General features: G+C 39.7%; 1 protein-coding gene across 7 annotated transcripts in view; it reads left to right on the plus strand.

Moving 5' to 3' along the window:
* erc2 (ELKS/RAB6-interacting/CAST family member 2) overlaps positions 1–16773 on the plus strand; it is a 41646-nt gene extending 24873 nt beyond the window's left edge. For 3 of the 7 annotated variants that reach the window (XM_077572541.1, XM_077572543.1, XM_077572542.1), the window contains 13 exons: positions 855–1022; positions 1639–1776; positions 2903–3043; positions 3115–3255; positions 4838–4873; positions 7274–7476; positions 9676–9798; positions 12624–12747; positions 13947–14107; positions 15496–15643; positions 15736–16341; positions 16478–16545; positions 16617–16773. In XM_077572541.1, the coding sequence (XP_077428667.1) occupies positions 855–1022; positions 1639–1776; positions 2903–3043; positions 3115–3255; positions 4838–4873; positions 7274–7476; positions 9676–9798; positions 12624–12747; positions 13947–14107; positions 15496–15643; positions 15736–16341; positions 16478–16504 (2016 nt within the window). In that variant the 3' untranslated portion in view covers positions 16505–16545; positions 16617–16773. Of the gene's footprint in view, positions 1–854; positions 1023–1638; positions 1777–2902; positions 3044–3114; positions 3256–4837; positions 4874–7273; positions 7477–9675; positions 9799–12349; positions 12362–12623; positions 12748–13946; positions 14108–15495; positions 15644–15735; positions 16342–16477; positions 16546–16616 lie in introns of all 7 variants that reach the window. The other 4 variants (XM_077572546.1, XM_077572547.1, XM_077572544.1 and 1 more) reach the window with 4 other exon arrangements.
* Positions 16774–18445: the final 1672 nt, after the last annotated feature.

An 18445-nucleotide genomic window follows, 5' to 3' on the forward strand; every position in this document is an offset into this window, starting at 1 on the left:
TTATGGTTTCGATGAACCCATGTTTGGACTTTGAAATTAGCAAAAGAAGACCAAACAGTGAATCGTGGTGGTGGCGGCATCATTCTTTGGGGTTCAGTTGTGGCCTTAGAAAAGATGGAGAGAATAAAAAAATAGTTCTAAATAGCACTCATCGTTACCATATAAACTTCAGGATTCTACTCGAAACAGGGTGACCAGACATCCCGGTGGTGGATTTCGCCATTATTTATCACATAGTTGTCATTCATACATTACACCAATTAAAAAGGTTAAATCGCTAGCAGGCATGTTTTCATCATACCGGAACTAGAACTACTTCCTGCTTCCGTGTCTAAGAATCATGGGAAATGTAGTCCTACCAGCCTAATGCTGCACTCATTGGTCAGACCCAACGCAAGCTGAGCTGTTCTGGCGGCATATTTCCAGTGCTAAAATGGTAAACAGCAGAGCCAACTTCCAATAACTGGGACCTAGCAAAAACGTTTGGACGCAAGGTAGCATTTAGCATTAGCTAAAAATAATAACACAACCACTGGTCACCAGATCCACCACATCTGAACGTAAATAGCCTGTGCAATTATTTTTATTTCATCTTTGTTCTGATGTTTTAACTTGTGTAAAAATTGTTGAGGTTAGAGGTCATTTTAATGACAGAAAAAGTTTGGAAATTATTTATCTTCTTTTTTTATAGCGAAAAACCTGATATTTTAACAGGGGTGTGTAGATTTTCTATAGCCACTGTAATGGGAAGTAAGTCACTAGAGCGTCTTTTTAAAGAAAGCATGGCACTTTTCCTGCTATTTTCCATTTATTATTTCAAGTCATCTGACATGTTTTCTTACGTCACGCTTCAGGTGGATGCTCTCCGTCTGCGTTTGGAGGAGAAAGAATCCTTCCTCAACAAGAAAACCAAGCAGTTGCAGGACCTGACGGAAGAGAAAGGCACTCTTGCTGGAGAAATCAGGGACATGAAGGACATGCTCGAAGTCAAAGAAAGGAAAATCAATGTCCTGCAGAAGAAGGTATTCATATTTTCATTCCCAGATTATCGTGCGTGACACCTTGACTTTGACGTCAGGTTTCCGTGTATATTTGTGAATCTGTGTAGTGCCTTATGATTGGAGTGTTTAGTTTTATTTATTTATTTGTCAGGGGGCATGTATAGGAAAAATTCAACTGAAATGTATTACTATGTGATGTGGATGGATCTGTTTACAGTTTCAGTTCACTCTCAAGCTGAATGAATAGATTTTCAATGCGGTTTAATATATCAGTACGATCTGAAATTAAAACCGACCAATTTAACAGAATGAGAACTCTCAGGTTTGAGCGTGGGGGGAAAAAGTCCATAGAAAGAAAGACTAGGAGATATTTCTACCTCACTGCCCCCAGCGCGCGCGCGTGTGTGTATGTGTGTGCTATAAATACTCGCATTGATACACTCTCTCTCAGCCTGACCTGCTCATGCGTCCTCTATTGTTTCCTTCTCTCGCACTCGCTCTCATCCTCTCATCTGTTGTTTGTTTTCTTGGTCTGTGTTGACTTTAAAAAAAAGTAGCACCTCCTGTTGAGATTATTTGGTGTTGATGTTAATATACTGATAATTAGTGCTTTATTTTTGTGTTTCTCCTCCTCCAGATTGAGAACCTGCAGGAGCAACTGCGGGATAAAGACAAGCAGCTAAGCAACCTGAAAGACCGGGTCAAGTCTCTGCAGACCGACTCCACCAACACCGACACTGCGCTGGCCACCCTGGAGGAGGCGCTATCAGAGAAGGTAAAGCGTTAGCTTCCTTGCCTTGTGTATGGGAAAGGAGAGCCTTAGTCGTTTAGCCTGTGAAAAATGAGGGTTCACGAAATCAAGTCATATAATTACTGAGAACCTATAAGCAAATAATATTATAAAAGACTAAAAATGTTGAGTGGACAATCATACAGTGCATGCTTACATGTGATGCATCTCCATGTTGCTATAGCAACAAACTAGGAATAGGATTGGCTCAATGAATCGGTTTACTCCTGATTATTGAAGGGGAAGTCAACCTTGAATATTTCTTGACAATAATATGTTATATGTAACCTCACTCGTCTAAACATGACATACTGATGAACTCATTCACTGCCATTGACGGCTATAGACGTCAAAAATTCATTTGAACTATTTCTATTAGTTTCACATTTTTTCCACTTTTGTTAACAAGAGTATGAGAAACTAGAAAAAAATGTAATGTACATTTAGAACAGATATAAAATGTGTGATTAATTGTGAGTTAACTATTGAAGTCATGCGATTAATTACAATAAAAAAAATTAATTGCCTGATCCCCCTCATTTTTTATAATCTTTTTTTTTTAAATTAGGGGCTTCAGGCGATTAATTTTTTTAAATTGTAATTATTCACAATTAATCACACATTTTATATCTGTTCTAAATGTACAATTAAAAAAAAATTGGGTTTCATACTCTTGTTAACAAAAGTGGAAAAAATGTGAAACTAATAGAAATAGTTCAAATGAATTTTTGACGTCTATAGCCGTCAATGGCAGTATATGAGTTAATATTGCATTTGTGGAATATGACTTATGCAGCAAAATCCAGCCATTTTAATCCTTCTCAGGGGGCGGCCATTTTGCCACTTCGATGTCGACTGAAGATGACATCACAGTTGCTCAGGGCTCAGACAACGACCAATTACAGCTCACCTGTTTTCTGAAGCTAAGCTGTGATTGGTTGTTACCTGAGACCTAATCAACTGTGATGTCATTTTCACTTGACTGCAAGTGGCAAAATGGCCGCCTTCTAACCAGAATACCATATTTAGACTAGTGGCTGCATAGAACTTCTTTTTTTTTTTTTTACTTCCCCTATTATTAAGTTAATTCTACTTTTTTTTTTGTCATCAGGAGAGAATCATAGAGCGTCTGAAGGACCAACGAGAGCGGGAAGACAGAGAACGTCTGGAGGAAGTCGACGCCTACAAGAAGGAGAACAAGGATCTGAAGGAGAAAGTCAACAGCCTGCAGATAGAATTAACCGAAAAAGAGGTTTGTGAATCGCACGCTTGCATTTTTTTATTGTGTCTTTTTTTGTATCTCAACACTGTCTTGTCCTTTAGTCCAGTCTCATCGATCTCAAGGAGCATGCGTCTTCTCTGGCGTCTTCGGGCCTCAAGAAGGACTCCAAACTCAAGTCCTTGGAGATCGCCATCGAGCAGAAAAAAGAGGAGTGCAGTAAGTTGGAGACGCAATTACAGAAGGTAGGTGTGCGCCTCTCGGTGCGATCATTCACTTTTTACAACTCTCTGCTGTTGTAATGTAGGTTGACGTTCGTATTCGCAGTCTGAGCTCCTCCTTGTAGTTTCAAACATCTCAATAAGTGAGAATCACAGAAAATGGCATTTAGTAAACCACATTATACAATAATTAAATGCAGAGGAAGATACTTTTCTGAAGGCCGATCAAAAAACTTTTGATTGTTTCTATATTGTAGTATTCTTGAGATGGTGAATTGAGGGGTTTTAATTGACTATAGGCAACATGCATCAATATTATAATAAATGAAATCATGAAGTATTTCATTCTTTTGGAGTGAATCTAGAATCTAGATTTTTTTTTTTTAGTTGAACTGATTAAATAAAATAGGTTTCCCAACGATATTCTAATTCACTGAGATGCACCTGTATTTTCAAACTGAATAAGTACCCATTATTTTTAATTATGTGTGTCCTGACGTTAACATTAAGGACCCTGTAAAGTGAAAATAAATATCTTCTAAATTTGACCCACCACAGAGGAGTTTTGTTAACAACAACACTGTCAGATTTAAATGATTAAAAAACATCGCAATAAATAAATTGAGGCTTTAATGTCCAAGGCCGTCAACTGTCAATTAAACACCACGATATAAATCTGATTCTTTTTTTCCCCTTTTTTTACATTTTATTAATAATAATATAATATAATAATATATTATAATAATAATTATAATAATAATAATAAAATTATTTTTTTTAAAAATCTTTTTTTTTTCTTTTTTAGGACGGCATGGAAAAATTTAGTCAATTTCGTCCAACATCTTTCTTTTGCCAACACAAAACTACGTTTGCGCCACAAAAATATATGGTATATCCCCTTAAAGGCTCCAGTGGCGGGAATATATCCCATCGCCATGACAACGAGGCGCTCATTCTAAAGCAGCCAGCCACTGTCCGCATGCTGACTGTCTGACTTTTTTCCCCTCAGTCTTCCGCTTTGTTTTGATGATGTATGCGCACTTATAGCCAACAACGAGGCACTCTGAAGCGACCATGGCAGCATGAAGAATTTGTGCACATGATGAGTGTCACATAAAAAAAAAAACATCTCCTTCTCGCTTTTCTGACATTTTTTTGATCTACCTACACTCATGGCCAACAACGAGGCGCTCTAAAACGCTCATTTCTCAATTATCTTCAAATGTGTATTGCATTTAGAAACAAATCTTTGAATTCACTTTACAAGGTCTTTAACATAAAGAAGAAATCTACCCAACTGCAGACAGGAAATTACACACAAACTACGCCAAACTTTAGTCAATAGAAGCATTTCCAAGGCTTTGAAAAGCAACACTGAATGTCACTGCGACCATGACGCTCCCGTAACATTCCCTCCGCCTCCTTCCACTGTCCCCCTCGTCTGGTCCTCTGCATCTGTCTGCGCTGTCTTCAGATGTAACCATGTATAATAATGTGCTGCTGTTGTCTCCTGCCTCACACTGACTCCTAACACGTACTCTCCCATCCCTGACTACCCCTTGACCCCCATACCCCCCCCACCCCACTCCCTCCTCTTGCAACGTAGCAAGCTGAGCAGCTTTTCAGTCACATGAACAATCCTGTAAGTTCCTCTCGTTGAGCCACGACACGGAACGCATGAGGAGGCTGAAATGCGTTGGGTTATGACACATGGTGCTCATGTTGGCCCTCTCAGCACACGTGGCTGTGCTTCAACCCCTCTCCCCCCCTCCCTCCCCACCTCACCCAGATGCATGTGGATCATTGCACTGTACGTTGCACTAAAGTAGCTTCACATTGGGCAGTCTTCTGCAAGTGTTTGTGCTTGTCACATCTGTGCTGAATCTGGTTTTTGTATTCCAAAATACACTCAATATGCCATGAAGCTGCTTATGCTAATATTGAATTGACATCAGAACCAACAGGAGGCATATTTGAATGTATGTAAGTTGGGAGTGTGGGTCTTTTGGTTATATTTTGGTCATAAGCAAGAAAGTCCAACTTGTAGTAGTACATTATAAATATATGTTTAAAAAAATCCACCCTCTTTAGTCCTATTTTGTACCTCAGATTTTATATACAAAAAGCACTGCACCATAAAAAAAAAAACAACCAGAGACAGAAGTGTGAAAATGTCAATCAGGAACATACGTTGTTTAGTGTTTTTTTTTGTATATTATTAGTATCCCAACACAGTGGAGGAGTAGCATATGTGCCTCGTAGTTCGGAGACCATGGGTTCAAATCCAGGCTGTGTCAATTCTGTGTGGAGTTGTCCTTTGTTGTTGTGAACGTGAGTGTGAATTGTTGTCTACAGACCAGGCCAGGGTTTTAGGTAGCTTTGACCCTTATTAGTAGAATCAATTTTGAAAATCGTTGGCTGGATGGAATGTCAGCGCCAACTTTTGCTTCACAAGTTTGAAAACCAACAATTACGATCATGTCGACATTTGATTTAAACGGGGATCTTTTCTTGGGGGAAAAAAACGTGTACAGTGACTATAAAAAGTCTAGATTTTGTTGAGGTTCGATGAAATCAAGGTTGATTTTTTTCATTATAATCCCAAAATATATGTTGGGCATTAACACATTACCCATCATGCTTTGGGGATGTTTCTTCAGTTGGGACCTTAGACATGGTGGATGTAATCATGAAAGTTAGCACAAAATTCCACTAGAAAGCAAAAAATTAATGTCATGAAAAGCCTACTAGAACATTTGGGGTTAATCAGAGGCACTTTAAATGATTGCAGGTGTGTGTTGATTCCCATTCAACATAAATTTTAATTGGGCTGCTCGATTGTGAAGAAAATATTAATCACAATTATTCTGGTAATAATTGAAATCACGATAAGAAAACCTAAAAATTATTAAGACATACAATTCTTTGTAACACTATAATTATGAAAGTTCCTTTTGGATGAAACAAAATTTATTAAATTAGTTATTTTAAAATTTAAAAACAACTCAAAATGAGTATTAATAATCTTTTTTTTTTTGATGATTATTCTGATTTTGTAAATATGGAGTGTAATAATTGAAATTGCACAGCCCTAAATTTGAAACTAATTGGTCAATCACAGTTATAAGAGGGTGTGCACACTTTTGCAACCTCCATATTTCAGTACTTTCATACTTATCTTGGTCCCATTGGTCACAAAAAAAAAATACTGGCATATGAACAGGGGTGTGTAGACTTTTTATATCCGCTGTTTAAGTGTTCACGGCATAAGGGTGACAGCAAACATATTAGTATCCAGTGGAAGCGATACAAAAAGCGAGCAGGTTAACAAAATAATGGAAAGCCAACGCAAATTAGTGCTGTTCTGTTTATGAAGTGTTCTTTTTGATAGTTTTTAATATATATATATATATATATATATATTTTTTTTTTAAATTATTATTATTATTATTTTTAATTCTGTAAAATCATGTTTTATTCCTTACGCTTAAAAAGTGGGTTATTTCAAGCGACCGCCACAAAGGTTGTTTAGCTCTGTTGGGTTTGCATGACACGGTGGACTTTGTTGCATGTTGTCACTCTGTTGCTGAGCTTCTCGACTGTGTCAGTGTGGTTAGCTGAAGCCTCGAGCGTGGTCGGCCTTCACTGCAGTGGTTTGGTGGAGGCTGTTGTCGTGCATAAGCTGTGTTGACATGTGGCTGTTCCCGTCCCGTTTACCGTGAGGACTCACGCGGCTTTGTTTGTATTTGTGTGCTTATTAATACACAAACCCACTCCAGTGTTTATAACTGTGTGCGCAGAGTGTCTGAAAGTCTCATATAGACGTTAAGTTGCGCTAGTTTATTCCTCCGTTCAAGTTAATGAGCCGGCACCACTAATGATACCCTCGTGTTATTTACTTTGTTTCATGCAGGCAGATAGGCGGCAAGAAATGAAAAGACTAGATAACATAACCAACCTGTGGTAGTTTGTGTTGACGTCACAAAATGGAGTTAACTGAGTCCATCTTTTGTGTTTGTGTTGGGGTTTTCATGGGACGCAGAAAGCCCACGAAGTGGAGCATCAGACGGGCTCGAGAGGGAACCCGGAGTACGTGGACCGAGTGAAGTTGCTGGAGAAGGAGATGGGCTACTATAAGGACGAGGCCGGCAAGGCTCAGACGGAAGTGGAAAGACTCTTGGACATCCTGCGGGAGGTGGAGACTGAGAAGCATGACAAAGACAAGAAGATCGCAGAGTTGGAAAGGTAACGTGTGTTGTGTGCTAATCGCGTCGGCTTACAGTAATAACAACGCATAGCTTAGACAAAGCAGAATCTTTGACACAGTTGCATTTTCAATATACAGTACACTCTTAAAGTCTGCCCAAAAACGTTCTTTACAATATAATATGTTGTATCAGCTTAACAAGTGAGCCATGATTTGTCACTGCCTGAGCCCTGAGCAACTGTGACGTCATTTTCAGTTAACAGCAATTGGCAAAATGGCCGCCCCCTGAGATGGATAAAAAAAACGGCTGGATTTTGCTTAACTCATATTCCACAAACGCTATATTAGTCAAAATAGCGATTTTAGACTAGTGACGCTGCATAGACCATATTATTGTTGTGGTTCAACTTCCCCTTTAAAACTCATTCACTGCCATAGACGGCTATAGACGTCAAGATCCATTTTTACTGGGCTGGCGGTGAATGAGTTAAAACCACAAATTCCTGGCACATTGGGCTGAGGATTTGACACAGCACGTTAGATGAAGATTTTGATCCAAGTTGGTTAGTTAAAGCAACACTAAGGAACTTTCAGTTTATGTTAATTATGGCACCGCCATATGCACACAAACGGTAATGTTATGCCTGAAGGAAGACCACATTTCCCATGAGGACAAGCGCATTGTGTCGTTTTTTTTTAAGCCCACGCCAGCGAGTGAAAGCCAGGCCAATGTTGATCCTTGACTGTCCTTTTATCCGGGTAGCTTCTCTTTTTCTTTTTCTTTTTTGTCTACTCAGACAAAACTTTTCAGTTGTTTTGCAGCTTCTGCCAGGAAAGCAGTAATCGTGCGTCGACATTCAAATTGACTTCCGTCTTCCTTTGAGTGTCTTCTTTCATCAGGAAAAAAAAAGTATATTTCTGTCTGTTTCCGTTTTGCATTAGAATATAGCTAAGTTTCATCATTATTCACAAACTGTTTAGAACTGTGGGTAAATGAGCTTTTTTTTCCCAACATGGCCCTGGTTGATCTCTTTTGCTCTACTGCCACCTGCTGGCCGTTTTTGTAATAAACTACCATCTCCTCAACTGTTCTCTGCAGTTGAGAGGCTGCATTAAAGCCTTCTGTATGCTCTAGCATTAAAAAAACACACACACACACACATTTTAAAAAACGTATATATATGTCTTTGGGACACTTAAAACATTTAAACTAGAACGTATTTATAACTTTTTAGGAGCAAATGAGTTAAGGTTGAAAAGTTCCTTAGTGCTACTTTAAATATACCAAGAAATGGATCACCAAGCTATCCGTATGAAAATAATACTTGGAAAATAATACTAATTTTATTACCGACCTTTTCAAAGAAGAAAAAGCAACTTTCCCTGTCAGGGGTCAGCACAGCAGGTCATTTGCATTATGATGTATGTTTGGTACAGTTTTTACACTTTCCATCCAAAAGTCACCATTGAATGCATTGAGCAGCATTCAGAGCACCATCTAGTGGACAAATGGTGCATATCGACTAAATTCTAGCCAATTATGATTATTTCGAAGATTCATCATATCAGCTAGGATGAATTTTTGGCTTTATATTACTAACATTTTGCTGTCGTGAAGCTCAATATAGAAACAAATCTGCTTTCAAAAATACAAAATAACTTTAAACAGTTCCTTGTTTTCTTTGGAAAGCACATTTTCTAATAGCACTCTTGCGGCAGCTTGTGGGCGTATTGTTCCGACTCGATCTTCTTTGGAGGTTCAGCCGTAGTCAAAGTCTTCGTCGAGTGATGTGCGCTGCATAATTCATGCATTTGCCTTCATGCCTTACAGTCTGTCGCATATTTCACGGTGGATCTGATCACGATTTATGTACTTTCGTCTAATACACATGATGGGTGGCTAGTTGGTGGTCCGAAATAATGAAAAGCAGCATCTCTATTGGCGTTATTGACAAGAAGAGACTGATTAATTGGACGGCGAGAGATGATCACTTCCTGTTGTTGTAGAGCCATTTGATTAACTGAGTGTTTTTCTTTGCCACCTTTACCCACTTTTCTGCCCTGCTCCCTTTTCTATCTCCACACCTTCCACTCCCTTTCTTGACCACCCTCCCACTATTGATCACTTCAACCTTTTCTACCCTTTACCACTATCCAATAATTGTCCTCTTTTATTCCATCTTTCTTACAACGCTGTTTTTGCGTTGTCACGAATCCTCAACCCCTTCCGAACACAGCCCCCCTCACTCCACCCCTCGCCCCACCCCTCGTCCTGGTGGCAGAGCCCCCCCTGACCCGCTCCCCCCGATGTCCGCTGCCCCCCAGCAGATAGGGGGCATGGTGTGGGACTTCCTGGGAAAGTGAGTGCTCTGCCCTGGCACTCGAGCTCGGCGGCGCCGTCTGTGGAACGATTTGGCGGATGCTTGCGTCAGCGTGACGCTTGACGGTCACGTGATGCAAACATGCCAGCGTTATTGTTTGCTTTCACTTTTTTTCTACAATGTGCTTGCTTTGCTGCCTTGTATTGGTTTTGGATTTCTTGAGAAAGGCTCATTTGTTTGTTTCCCATCTAATCCATGTCATAAATTGCCTAGTGGATGTGTAATGCGGGTTTATTTTGCTATTTTGTTGTTGTTGCATGTAGCATCTGTAAATAAGCACGCACAAAAATTGGGCGAGTCAACTATGTCCATTTAATCAGTTTATGAACATTGTGATACATTAATTTTCACCATATGTGCAAAAGTCTTGGGACACATGTATTCAGTTCATTTAACAAAGCCGTTTTGGATAGTGAAAGGCATGTGTAAGGTATGGCAAGGTAGCTTTATATTTCACATGCCATATACAAGATAACTCCCTCTCCCTCACATAATTAAAAGTACAACATTTAAAAGCATTTCCAAAAGTAGTTCGACATCTCAAATCAAATCAAAGAAATAACAAGTAAAGTAGCTTGCTAAAAATACTCCCAAGAACGAATAGTGCAAGAACAAGATTTGGGAAAAAATGAAAGAGGTTGACCTTTAACCCCATTAAACACCTCTTTAATGAACTAGAGAGAATGTGGGACAATCCAACGTAGTGACTAAGTATTATATAAAAGAATGGGAACTATTATGTCGAGGACCAAAACTGCCACAATAAAGAATAAAAATAAAAAATAAAATAAAAATATAATTCAACAATTAATTACAAAAACATGTAAGTAAAAATAAATACCCCAAATAGAGAATGCAAAATTAAAAAGACAAGATTAAAAAAATAATTTAATGCTGATCTTGTCTTCAGCATGTAATAAATAAATAGGAGGGCAGAGTGTTGTTATTTATTGACAAATTTTATTCTATTTATATATTTTGTATTTAATTTTATTTTTATTTTTATTTTTTTTAACTTGTTTTTTTTATTTTTTTATTTATTTTTACTTTTATTTATATAGCGGTACATGTATATTTTTTGTTGTTTATTTATTGATCAATTTAATTTTATTTATTTATTGTTGTATTTATTTCCATACTTCTTTTTCTATTTATTTTTGAATCTTGTTTCTAACTTGTAATCATTTTAACTTTTATTTCTGTCTATATTTTGCTATTGCTTTTATTTCCATTTGCGTACATTTTTTTGTATTTATTGTTTTGATTGCATATTTTATGTTTGTTTTTGGGCGGCACGGTGGCTGACTGGTTAGCACGTCCGCCTCCCCGTGCAGAGGACGTGAGAGCGAGTTAGCAAGCAGTTAAGAGGATGGATGGATATTTGTATTCATTTTCACATTTATTTATTTTAATTTTATTTGCTTTTTCTTTAATTTATTTATTTTGGCAGTTTTGGTCATCCATACTATTAAGCGCTATAAAGAGGTTAGAAACCCCACTTCCTGCAGGTGTAATAAACAGGTGTCCCAATACTTTTGTCCATACAGTTGCACTTATTTTCAGACTGGCATCTGCATCTATGTTTAGAACAGCTGGTGTGATAAACAAATCACACCATATCGTTTGGTAATGGTCTGGCTGTGTGTTCATCTTGGTGTGATTTCATCTACTTTTCCTGCTGCAAGTTTAAGACTTTTTGTTTTTCAGTGTTTTGGCTTCATATGTTTTACATGCAAGCACACACATACAGTACACGTGCTGTGTGCGTCTATGGTGTTGGATTTTGTAATGCACGCCCCCGCTTTTAATTGACGACCACCTCACTCCTGCGCCAATCCCGCCCCCACCCCAACTCAACATCCCTCTCTTCTCCAAGTGCTGCTGCACCTTCCCACTTCCTCGTACCCTGCCTAACTTGTCCTTGCAGATACTAAGGGAAATGCTTGGCCCAGTGGCCTGCATGCAAAAGAGGCTATGCTCATGAGTGGAGGGCTCTTATAAGTACGGTCCACAATCAACTCCTGGTCGCTCAAATGTTGAGTCCGACCAACCCTGCATCCCCAACTGGTTCTCTCCAGTCTGTCTCTCTTGTTGCGTTCTGCACCCAAACTCCTCTTTCCCTCTTCTTTTACCGGGCTGATCTTTGCATGTCCGCTTCCCTTTTCAGCAGATGCACACAATAACGAGTTGTCACGTGAAAAGTGCATCATGCAATCGCCACGTCTGGACGTTTGGCGATGAACTTAAGCAACCTTTCTACCGAGCAGTGCGGCTTGGTTCACACGGTGGCACTCAATTGTGCCGCTTGATTCACTGCTGTCCAGTGATTGGTCAACAGTGGATCAAATCCAATGTGAAAGGATTGTTACTGCTGGGTGGAAACATGACTTGAGCTTCTTTGTTATGTTGTTGGTCTAATGTCATTATCTTTCTTTTTTTTTCTTTTTTTTTTCCTTTACTGCTTCCACTGTGTTTTCCACATGTCCTGTCGTCCCTCCTCTTCTACCATTCCCTTTACCCCCGTCTGCAGTTTAGCCCCCAGGTAGGTAACAATCTTACCCACCACTTCCACTTAACCCCTGTTGTAACTCTGGTGCTACAACCTGTAAGTCGCTTCCCAACTGCTAACATGAAGCCATCAAGTCATGTGTGACGTGTGCTTTCATGACTGGCATCATTCAGATGGATGTGTTTTATGGTTTTGTTCTGTGAGTGAGTGTATTTGTACTCCTCCCATATTTGCTGATAATTATTAAAATAGCGATGATTGGTAGCACTGTTCTTAATGATAAGTGCGTTTTCAGACAAGGAGGCAAAGACCCAACCAAGAAAGGCACAAACATCAAATTGGGACCACAAGGGGACAAGAAAGGCTTGGGACAGGATGGCCGTAAGGATGGCTCCTTGGAGGGCGGCCACCACTCCAAGGTGTGTTTCTTCCTCGCTATCATCTATACAGACATGATAACAGACACGGACGTCTGAATACAGTCTGAACAAAAGGGGTCCGAGGACTGATCCTTGAGGGACCCCTCATGTCATGGCCATTCGATCAGACTCAAACCTTCCAACAGTCACAAAATAATTCCTTCAAGTGGGACCGGAACCATTTTAGGACTGGTCGATTTAATTTCCTATAAATAAATAAATGTGGAAATAAAACTGATATAAAAAATATAATTCAAATTTTAAATACAAAAAAATAATATAAATTGTAATAAAAATAACTAAAAATATTTACATATTAAGTAAATGAATAAAAAGTAAAATTAAATACAAAAATGAAAAACAAGGTTCAAAAAGTAAAAATAAATACAGAAATAAATGTGGAAATAAGTACCAAATGAATATATAAATAGAATTAAATGTCAATCGATAAATAAAAACGCTCTGCTCTCATATTTACTTATTTCATGCTGCAGATGCTGTCAGTATGAAATGCGTCATGAAATGTTATTCAAATGAGGGGGCGGTCCTAAGTTGTCTTGGGTTGAACTATTCACCTATTGGTTGATCGACATGTCAGTCATGTTATATATATATATATATATATATATATACATATATATATATATATATATATATATATATATATATATATATATATATATATATACATATATATATATATATATAGTTGTTTTTATTTCTTTATATTAATTTTTTCGCATTTCATTTTTTAATTAAATATCCGTTTTTATTTACACTTTTATTTATTTATTTATTATTTGGTCATTTTTGGTCCTCCATAGTTTCCAACCGGTTCAACAGTATCTTATGCACTAGCACCTTCCCTGCAATATTGTTCAATCTTATATCATTTAGTATTTAAATAAGAACTGTTTCTGTCATAAATGAAAACATCATGTTAATGATTTCTCAGAATTATCATCAAATGAGCAGTTTGGATGGATGGATGTATGGATGGTTAGTTGGTTGGCTTAGGAAGGTGGAAAAGTGATATCCATGAATATAGAACACTTTATTTGTATAAACATGTGCAAGTGTTTCAGTTTGACAGCATTTCTAGGAATTCACAATGTCCCATCACTGCCCAATACTTGACACTGACGCTGACATGCATGACATCCGGTGCTCACGATGAACTCCTCCTGTCTGTCACTCAGCTGGAGGACCTGATGAACACGCTTGAGAGGACGAGGCAAGAACTGGATTCCACCAAGCAGCGTCTCTCGTCCACGCAGCAGTCGCTGCAGGAGCGCGACAGCCACCTCACCAACATGAGGCAAGAACGCAGGAAACAGCTGGAGGAGATTCTCGAGATGAAGTGAGCGTCATCTCCTTGCGCTCCTTCTATTGTGTCTGTCGGGGGGATTCATTTTGTGAATTTGAACTCAAATGAACTCTGCTCATGGCACTGTTTAGAACGACCGAATGTGTTCCCTGGAAGCAGATCGTGTTTGACAGGAAAACAGTGACGATAGAAAAGAACCGCTGTTCCACATCTCGCTTATATCTTCACAGCGCTACTCTGCCAGCATTCATTTCACCTGCAGAAAAAAATTCCAGGAAACATATTTAGTTGCTAAGCAACCAACAGAGGCACCAGAAAGTCACTGCAGTCTGCAGAGGAGTAGATTAATTTGAATTCCATTATTCATTATTAGGAATCCGAGAGTACAGTGTACTAATTGTTAGCACGTCTGCCTCACAGTGGCAAGATTTTTTACTCAAGCCCCATGTGGCGTGTTAGCCTGTTCCCCATTTAACAACAATCCAACTACGCAAACGAAAAACTGCGACCTCTGGTGTTCATGTTTGGAAATGCCTAGTGCAGCACATTTACTTGTCCGTAGCAGTAGCTTGACAGCCTGCTAAGTGCTAACGGTTAAATGTCCTCCAATAAACACACAAGGTTTGGTCTCTCATGTATTTTAGCGAAGTCATTGGTAAATTTGTTGTAAACTAACACAGAAATATAAATATAAACATAAATCAACATACAGACCCACACACATACGCTAATAGCTTACACAAGTTAACGACAAGCTACACCAGTTAGCTACAAGCTAAACAAGATAGCTACAAGCTAAACAGAGCTAGAATCCCAAATACACAAAATGTAATGTTCCTCATTACATTACACATAATCTTTGGATATTTATAATGAATGTATCAGAAAGTTTTGTTTTTTATCACAGTGCCGTGTGATGAATCTGGTTGACCGTGTCCACAATTAACAAAAACTAACAAAATAGCAAAAACTTAAATTGAAAAAAAACATTTTTGCTAACAAAATCAAATAAAAATAATAGTGCTCTCCGAGTCTTTACAAGGGATGGAAAGCGAGGTCATCCTTGCTTTATTTAAGATTTCAGAGTTGCAAACTTTAGAAGCAGTACTATGCACTGTGCTAGTTGTACTTTAAAGTATGCGGACTGTTATACTGTACCTGTATTTGATTTGTGGATGATTGTTTTTTAAAAAGTTTTTAATTTTGCACACAAGAAAATATACTTCTTAAGAAAACTAAAACTCAATTCAAATGCAGAATTTTTGAATAAACTAAAACTAATAAAAATTAACTAAACAAAAAAAAAACGTATTTTAGAAAAAAATAAAAACGGTTAACTATAAGAAAAAATCCAAAACTATTATAATTCCATTTAAAACGAATGACTAACTAACTGATCACTTTGTTTACATTTATTCCAGACAGCAAGCTCTGCTAGCTGCAATCAGTGAGAAAGACGCTAACATTGCACTGCTGGAACTCTCTGCCTCCAACAAAAAGAAGACCCAAGAGGAGGTGATGTCCCTGAAGCGGGAGCGGGACAAACTAATGCACCAACTTAAACAGCACGTTCGTACTACAACGCAAAATCTGGATGATTAATCCAATAAATAATCCTGAATTATAATCCATTTTTTATGATTTATCTTCTCGTCCTGTAGACTCAAAGCAGAATGAAGCTGATAGCCGACAACTATGAAGACGAACAATATCATCCCCACGGTCCACACCACCCGCAGCCTCAAGCCCCGCACCCTCAGCCGCAACCTCAGACCCAGTACGCCCACCCTCCCCACGCCCAGCAGGTCCCTTATGCGCACGCCCCTCACATGCAGCACCCACAGGCCGCCCCGCAGCACCCTCACCCCCAGCAGCCGCAGGTCCAGTACCCTCACGCACAACATCCGCAGCACCCGCAGCAGCACCCGCAGCAGCACCCGCAGCAGCACCCCCAGCAGCACCCGCAGCAGCACCCGCAACACCCTCAACCGCCGCCCCAGCACTCACAGCACCCGCGTCCCCCGCAGGCCCAACATCCGCACCAACAGCACCTCCAGCATCCCCCGCAGCATCCGCACGGACATCCCCCACTGCAGCACCCGCACCCTCAGCACCCGCATGGCCCTCTACAACAGGGGCCTCACCCTCAGCACCCGCATCCTCAGCACCCTCACCACGGGCAGCATCCGCGCCACCCATCGCCTCATCATCGTGGCGGTCCAGGCCGAGGACCCCCACATGCTGGGCATCGTCCTTCCCCGGACCAGGTTAGAAGTCTCTCACCTTATTACTCACCTACTGTAATTATTCAAATTTCAGGACAAAATGTGAATAGCATGGCAGAAATATAAAACTTTTTTTTTTTGTTTTCCGTAATGCATCCATCTCCGCCTCCAACAACAGGATGACGAGGAAGGCATATGGGCATAATCGTTGCTATGACAACCAAAGTTCAAAACTTGTTTTGAGGGGTGAGATCATTTCTTAGTTCCACTGTTTGTTGTTGTTTCATTGTTGACCAAGTAAACGTTTTTTTGTTCAGATGACTCAGTCACTACCGGGGGGGAAAGCAGCCAGAAGACGAAGATGAGGTTGAGGACACTGGGAAAACATTTGTTACCTTAATCAGGAAGGAGACCTTTGGGTTTTTATTTCGTTTTTTGGGAGGAACGGGGGGGGGTGCCCTGAGGTGTGCAAGTCAGGCGCTGGGAGACTGACAGTCGAGCGGGTAAGTTCAAAAAGCTATGTTCATCTAATAATTATTTTTAATGTTAATTTTTACTTAAAATTTTAATACTTTTTTTTTTATAAGAATTTTATTGCCTTCCACTAGATGGCAGAAGGTACAATAAACTTGTGTACAGTGGAACCACTTTCCAATTCACCCCAAACACCCCTTCTTAAGTAGCTGTTTAAACGCGTTAGTTCCATATTTGGCCGCAAAAGTGCCGTTTACTGTGGCGCCATCAAAAGAAAGACTAGTCACATGCTTCTGGGTTGCGCTGCTTTCTTGTCTAGATAAACAGACTTAGAGTAGGCTAGAGCAGGCTGAAAAACATGTCAACGTGGCGGCCATGCTGGCAGGGGCAACTTTACCATCAAAACATGTATGGACATGAGTGGCGGCCATGTTAGGAGGGGCGAAAATCTCTTACACAAAGATAATGTAAGGTAAAAAGCATGGACTTTAGCTTAGCATTAGCTTAGCATTGTCGTAGACGCTCTATGGAGCATGTCGTAGACACGTCTCTTGATGTTTTATTTTTAGTACAGCGTACTCCTGTGCGTAGGTTGTAAAAAAAAATAAGAGAATAGGAAAGACAATAAAATAAGATAAAAATTGATTCAACTGATAAATGAATAAATAGTTGTGTAGATAAAAGGAATAATAATAAAATTGTTAAATTAATGCATATGTGATATAAAAAAATAAAAATAAAATAAATAATAATATCAGCTAATAAATGCCTATTGTGCCCGTAGGTGACCTTGGAGCAGACCTTCTAAGCTACCCCGGTACAGAAAACCTGTAGGCGTGGAGCAGCTAAGGAAAGACCCCACGATTCCCGCCTCATCCTCCTCACATATATCTTCACCTCACTTGCCACCTGCCGAACACTAGGCCTCCTCAGGAGATGGCAAGAGTGTTCTCCACCCGCTCCAAGCCCCGTGTTCTTCCTTCCTACCCTCCTTCTCCTGATTGCTTCAAGGTCACGGCTGCCTTTGCTGTCTGCTTCCCCCGAGCCTGACTGACTCCTGCCTACGCCATGTCTTCATCTTCACTGGCGCCCTCCCACGCTGACATCCGAATCCACGTCATAGCGAGCCCGAAATATCGGCAAACACACACACACACACGCACACAAACGGACCTCTTTTGTACCTTTTTACTGGTGTCACCTTCTTGGAGGAGCTGATGTTCAACGCGCGGTGTCCCAAATGTTAGAATGGATTGTCGACTTGTGTGTTCATTTTTGGACGAGCTGCCTTCAAGTGAACATGAGGGCCCTCCCAGCTTGTTTTTGCTTGAGTTTGCCATCATCTTCATATTACCTCATTTCAATCCAAGTGGGGGGGGGGAAAAACAATCTATGCAGACGTCAGTGTTACATGAATTTCACTCACCATCTGTATTCAAAGTGTAATTACCCACCCACTTAGAGTGGCCAAGAAAGTGACGAGATTCCAGATTATGAAAAGAGACTATGCACCTCCTATTGTTGCAGGATGTTTTTTTTATTTTAAACTAATGGTGCTCCTGCTGCAGGTGCTTGATATAAATAGTGTCAGTGGGTCAAGGGAGTCTATGGCTTCTTCTACAGCTGAGTCGGCTCCACAGACAACTTTGTACATATATCACAAGGGGCACTT

This window comes from Vanacampus margaritifer, chromosome 8 (assembly GCF_051991255.1).
Source record: "Vanacampus margaritifer isolate UIUO_Vmar chromosome 8, RoL_Vmar_1.0, whole genome shotgun sequence".
In the NCBI taxonomy this organism is placed as follows: domain Eukaryota; kingdom Metazoa; phylum Chordata; class Actinopteri; order Syngnathiformes; family Syngnathidae; genus Vanacampus; species Vanacampus margaritifer.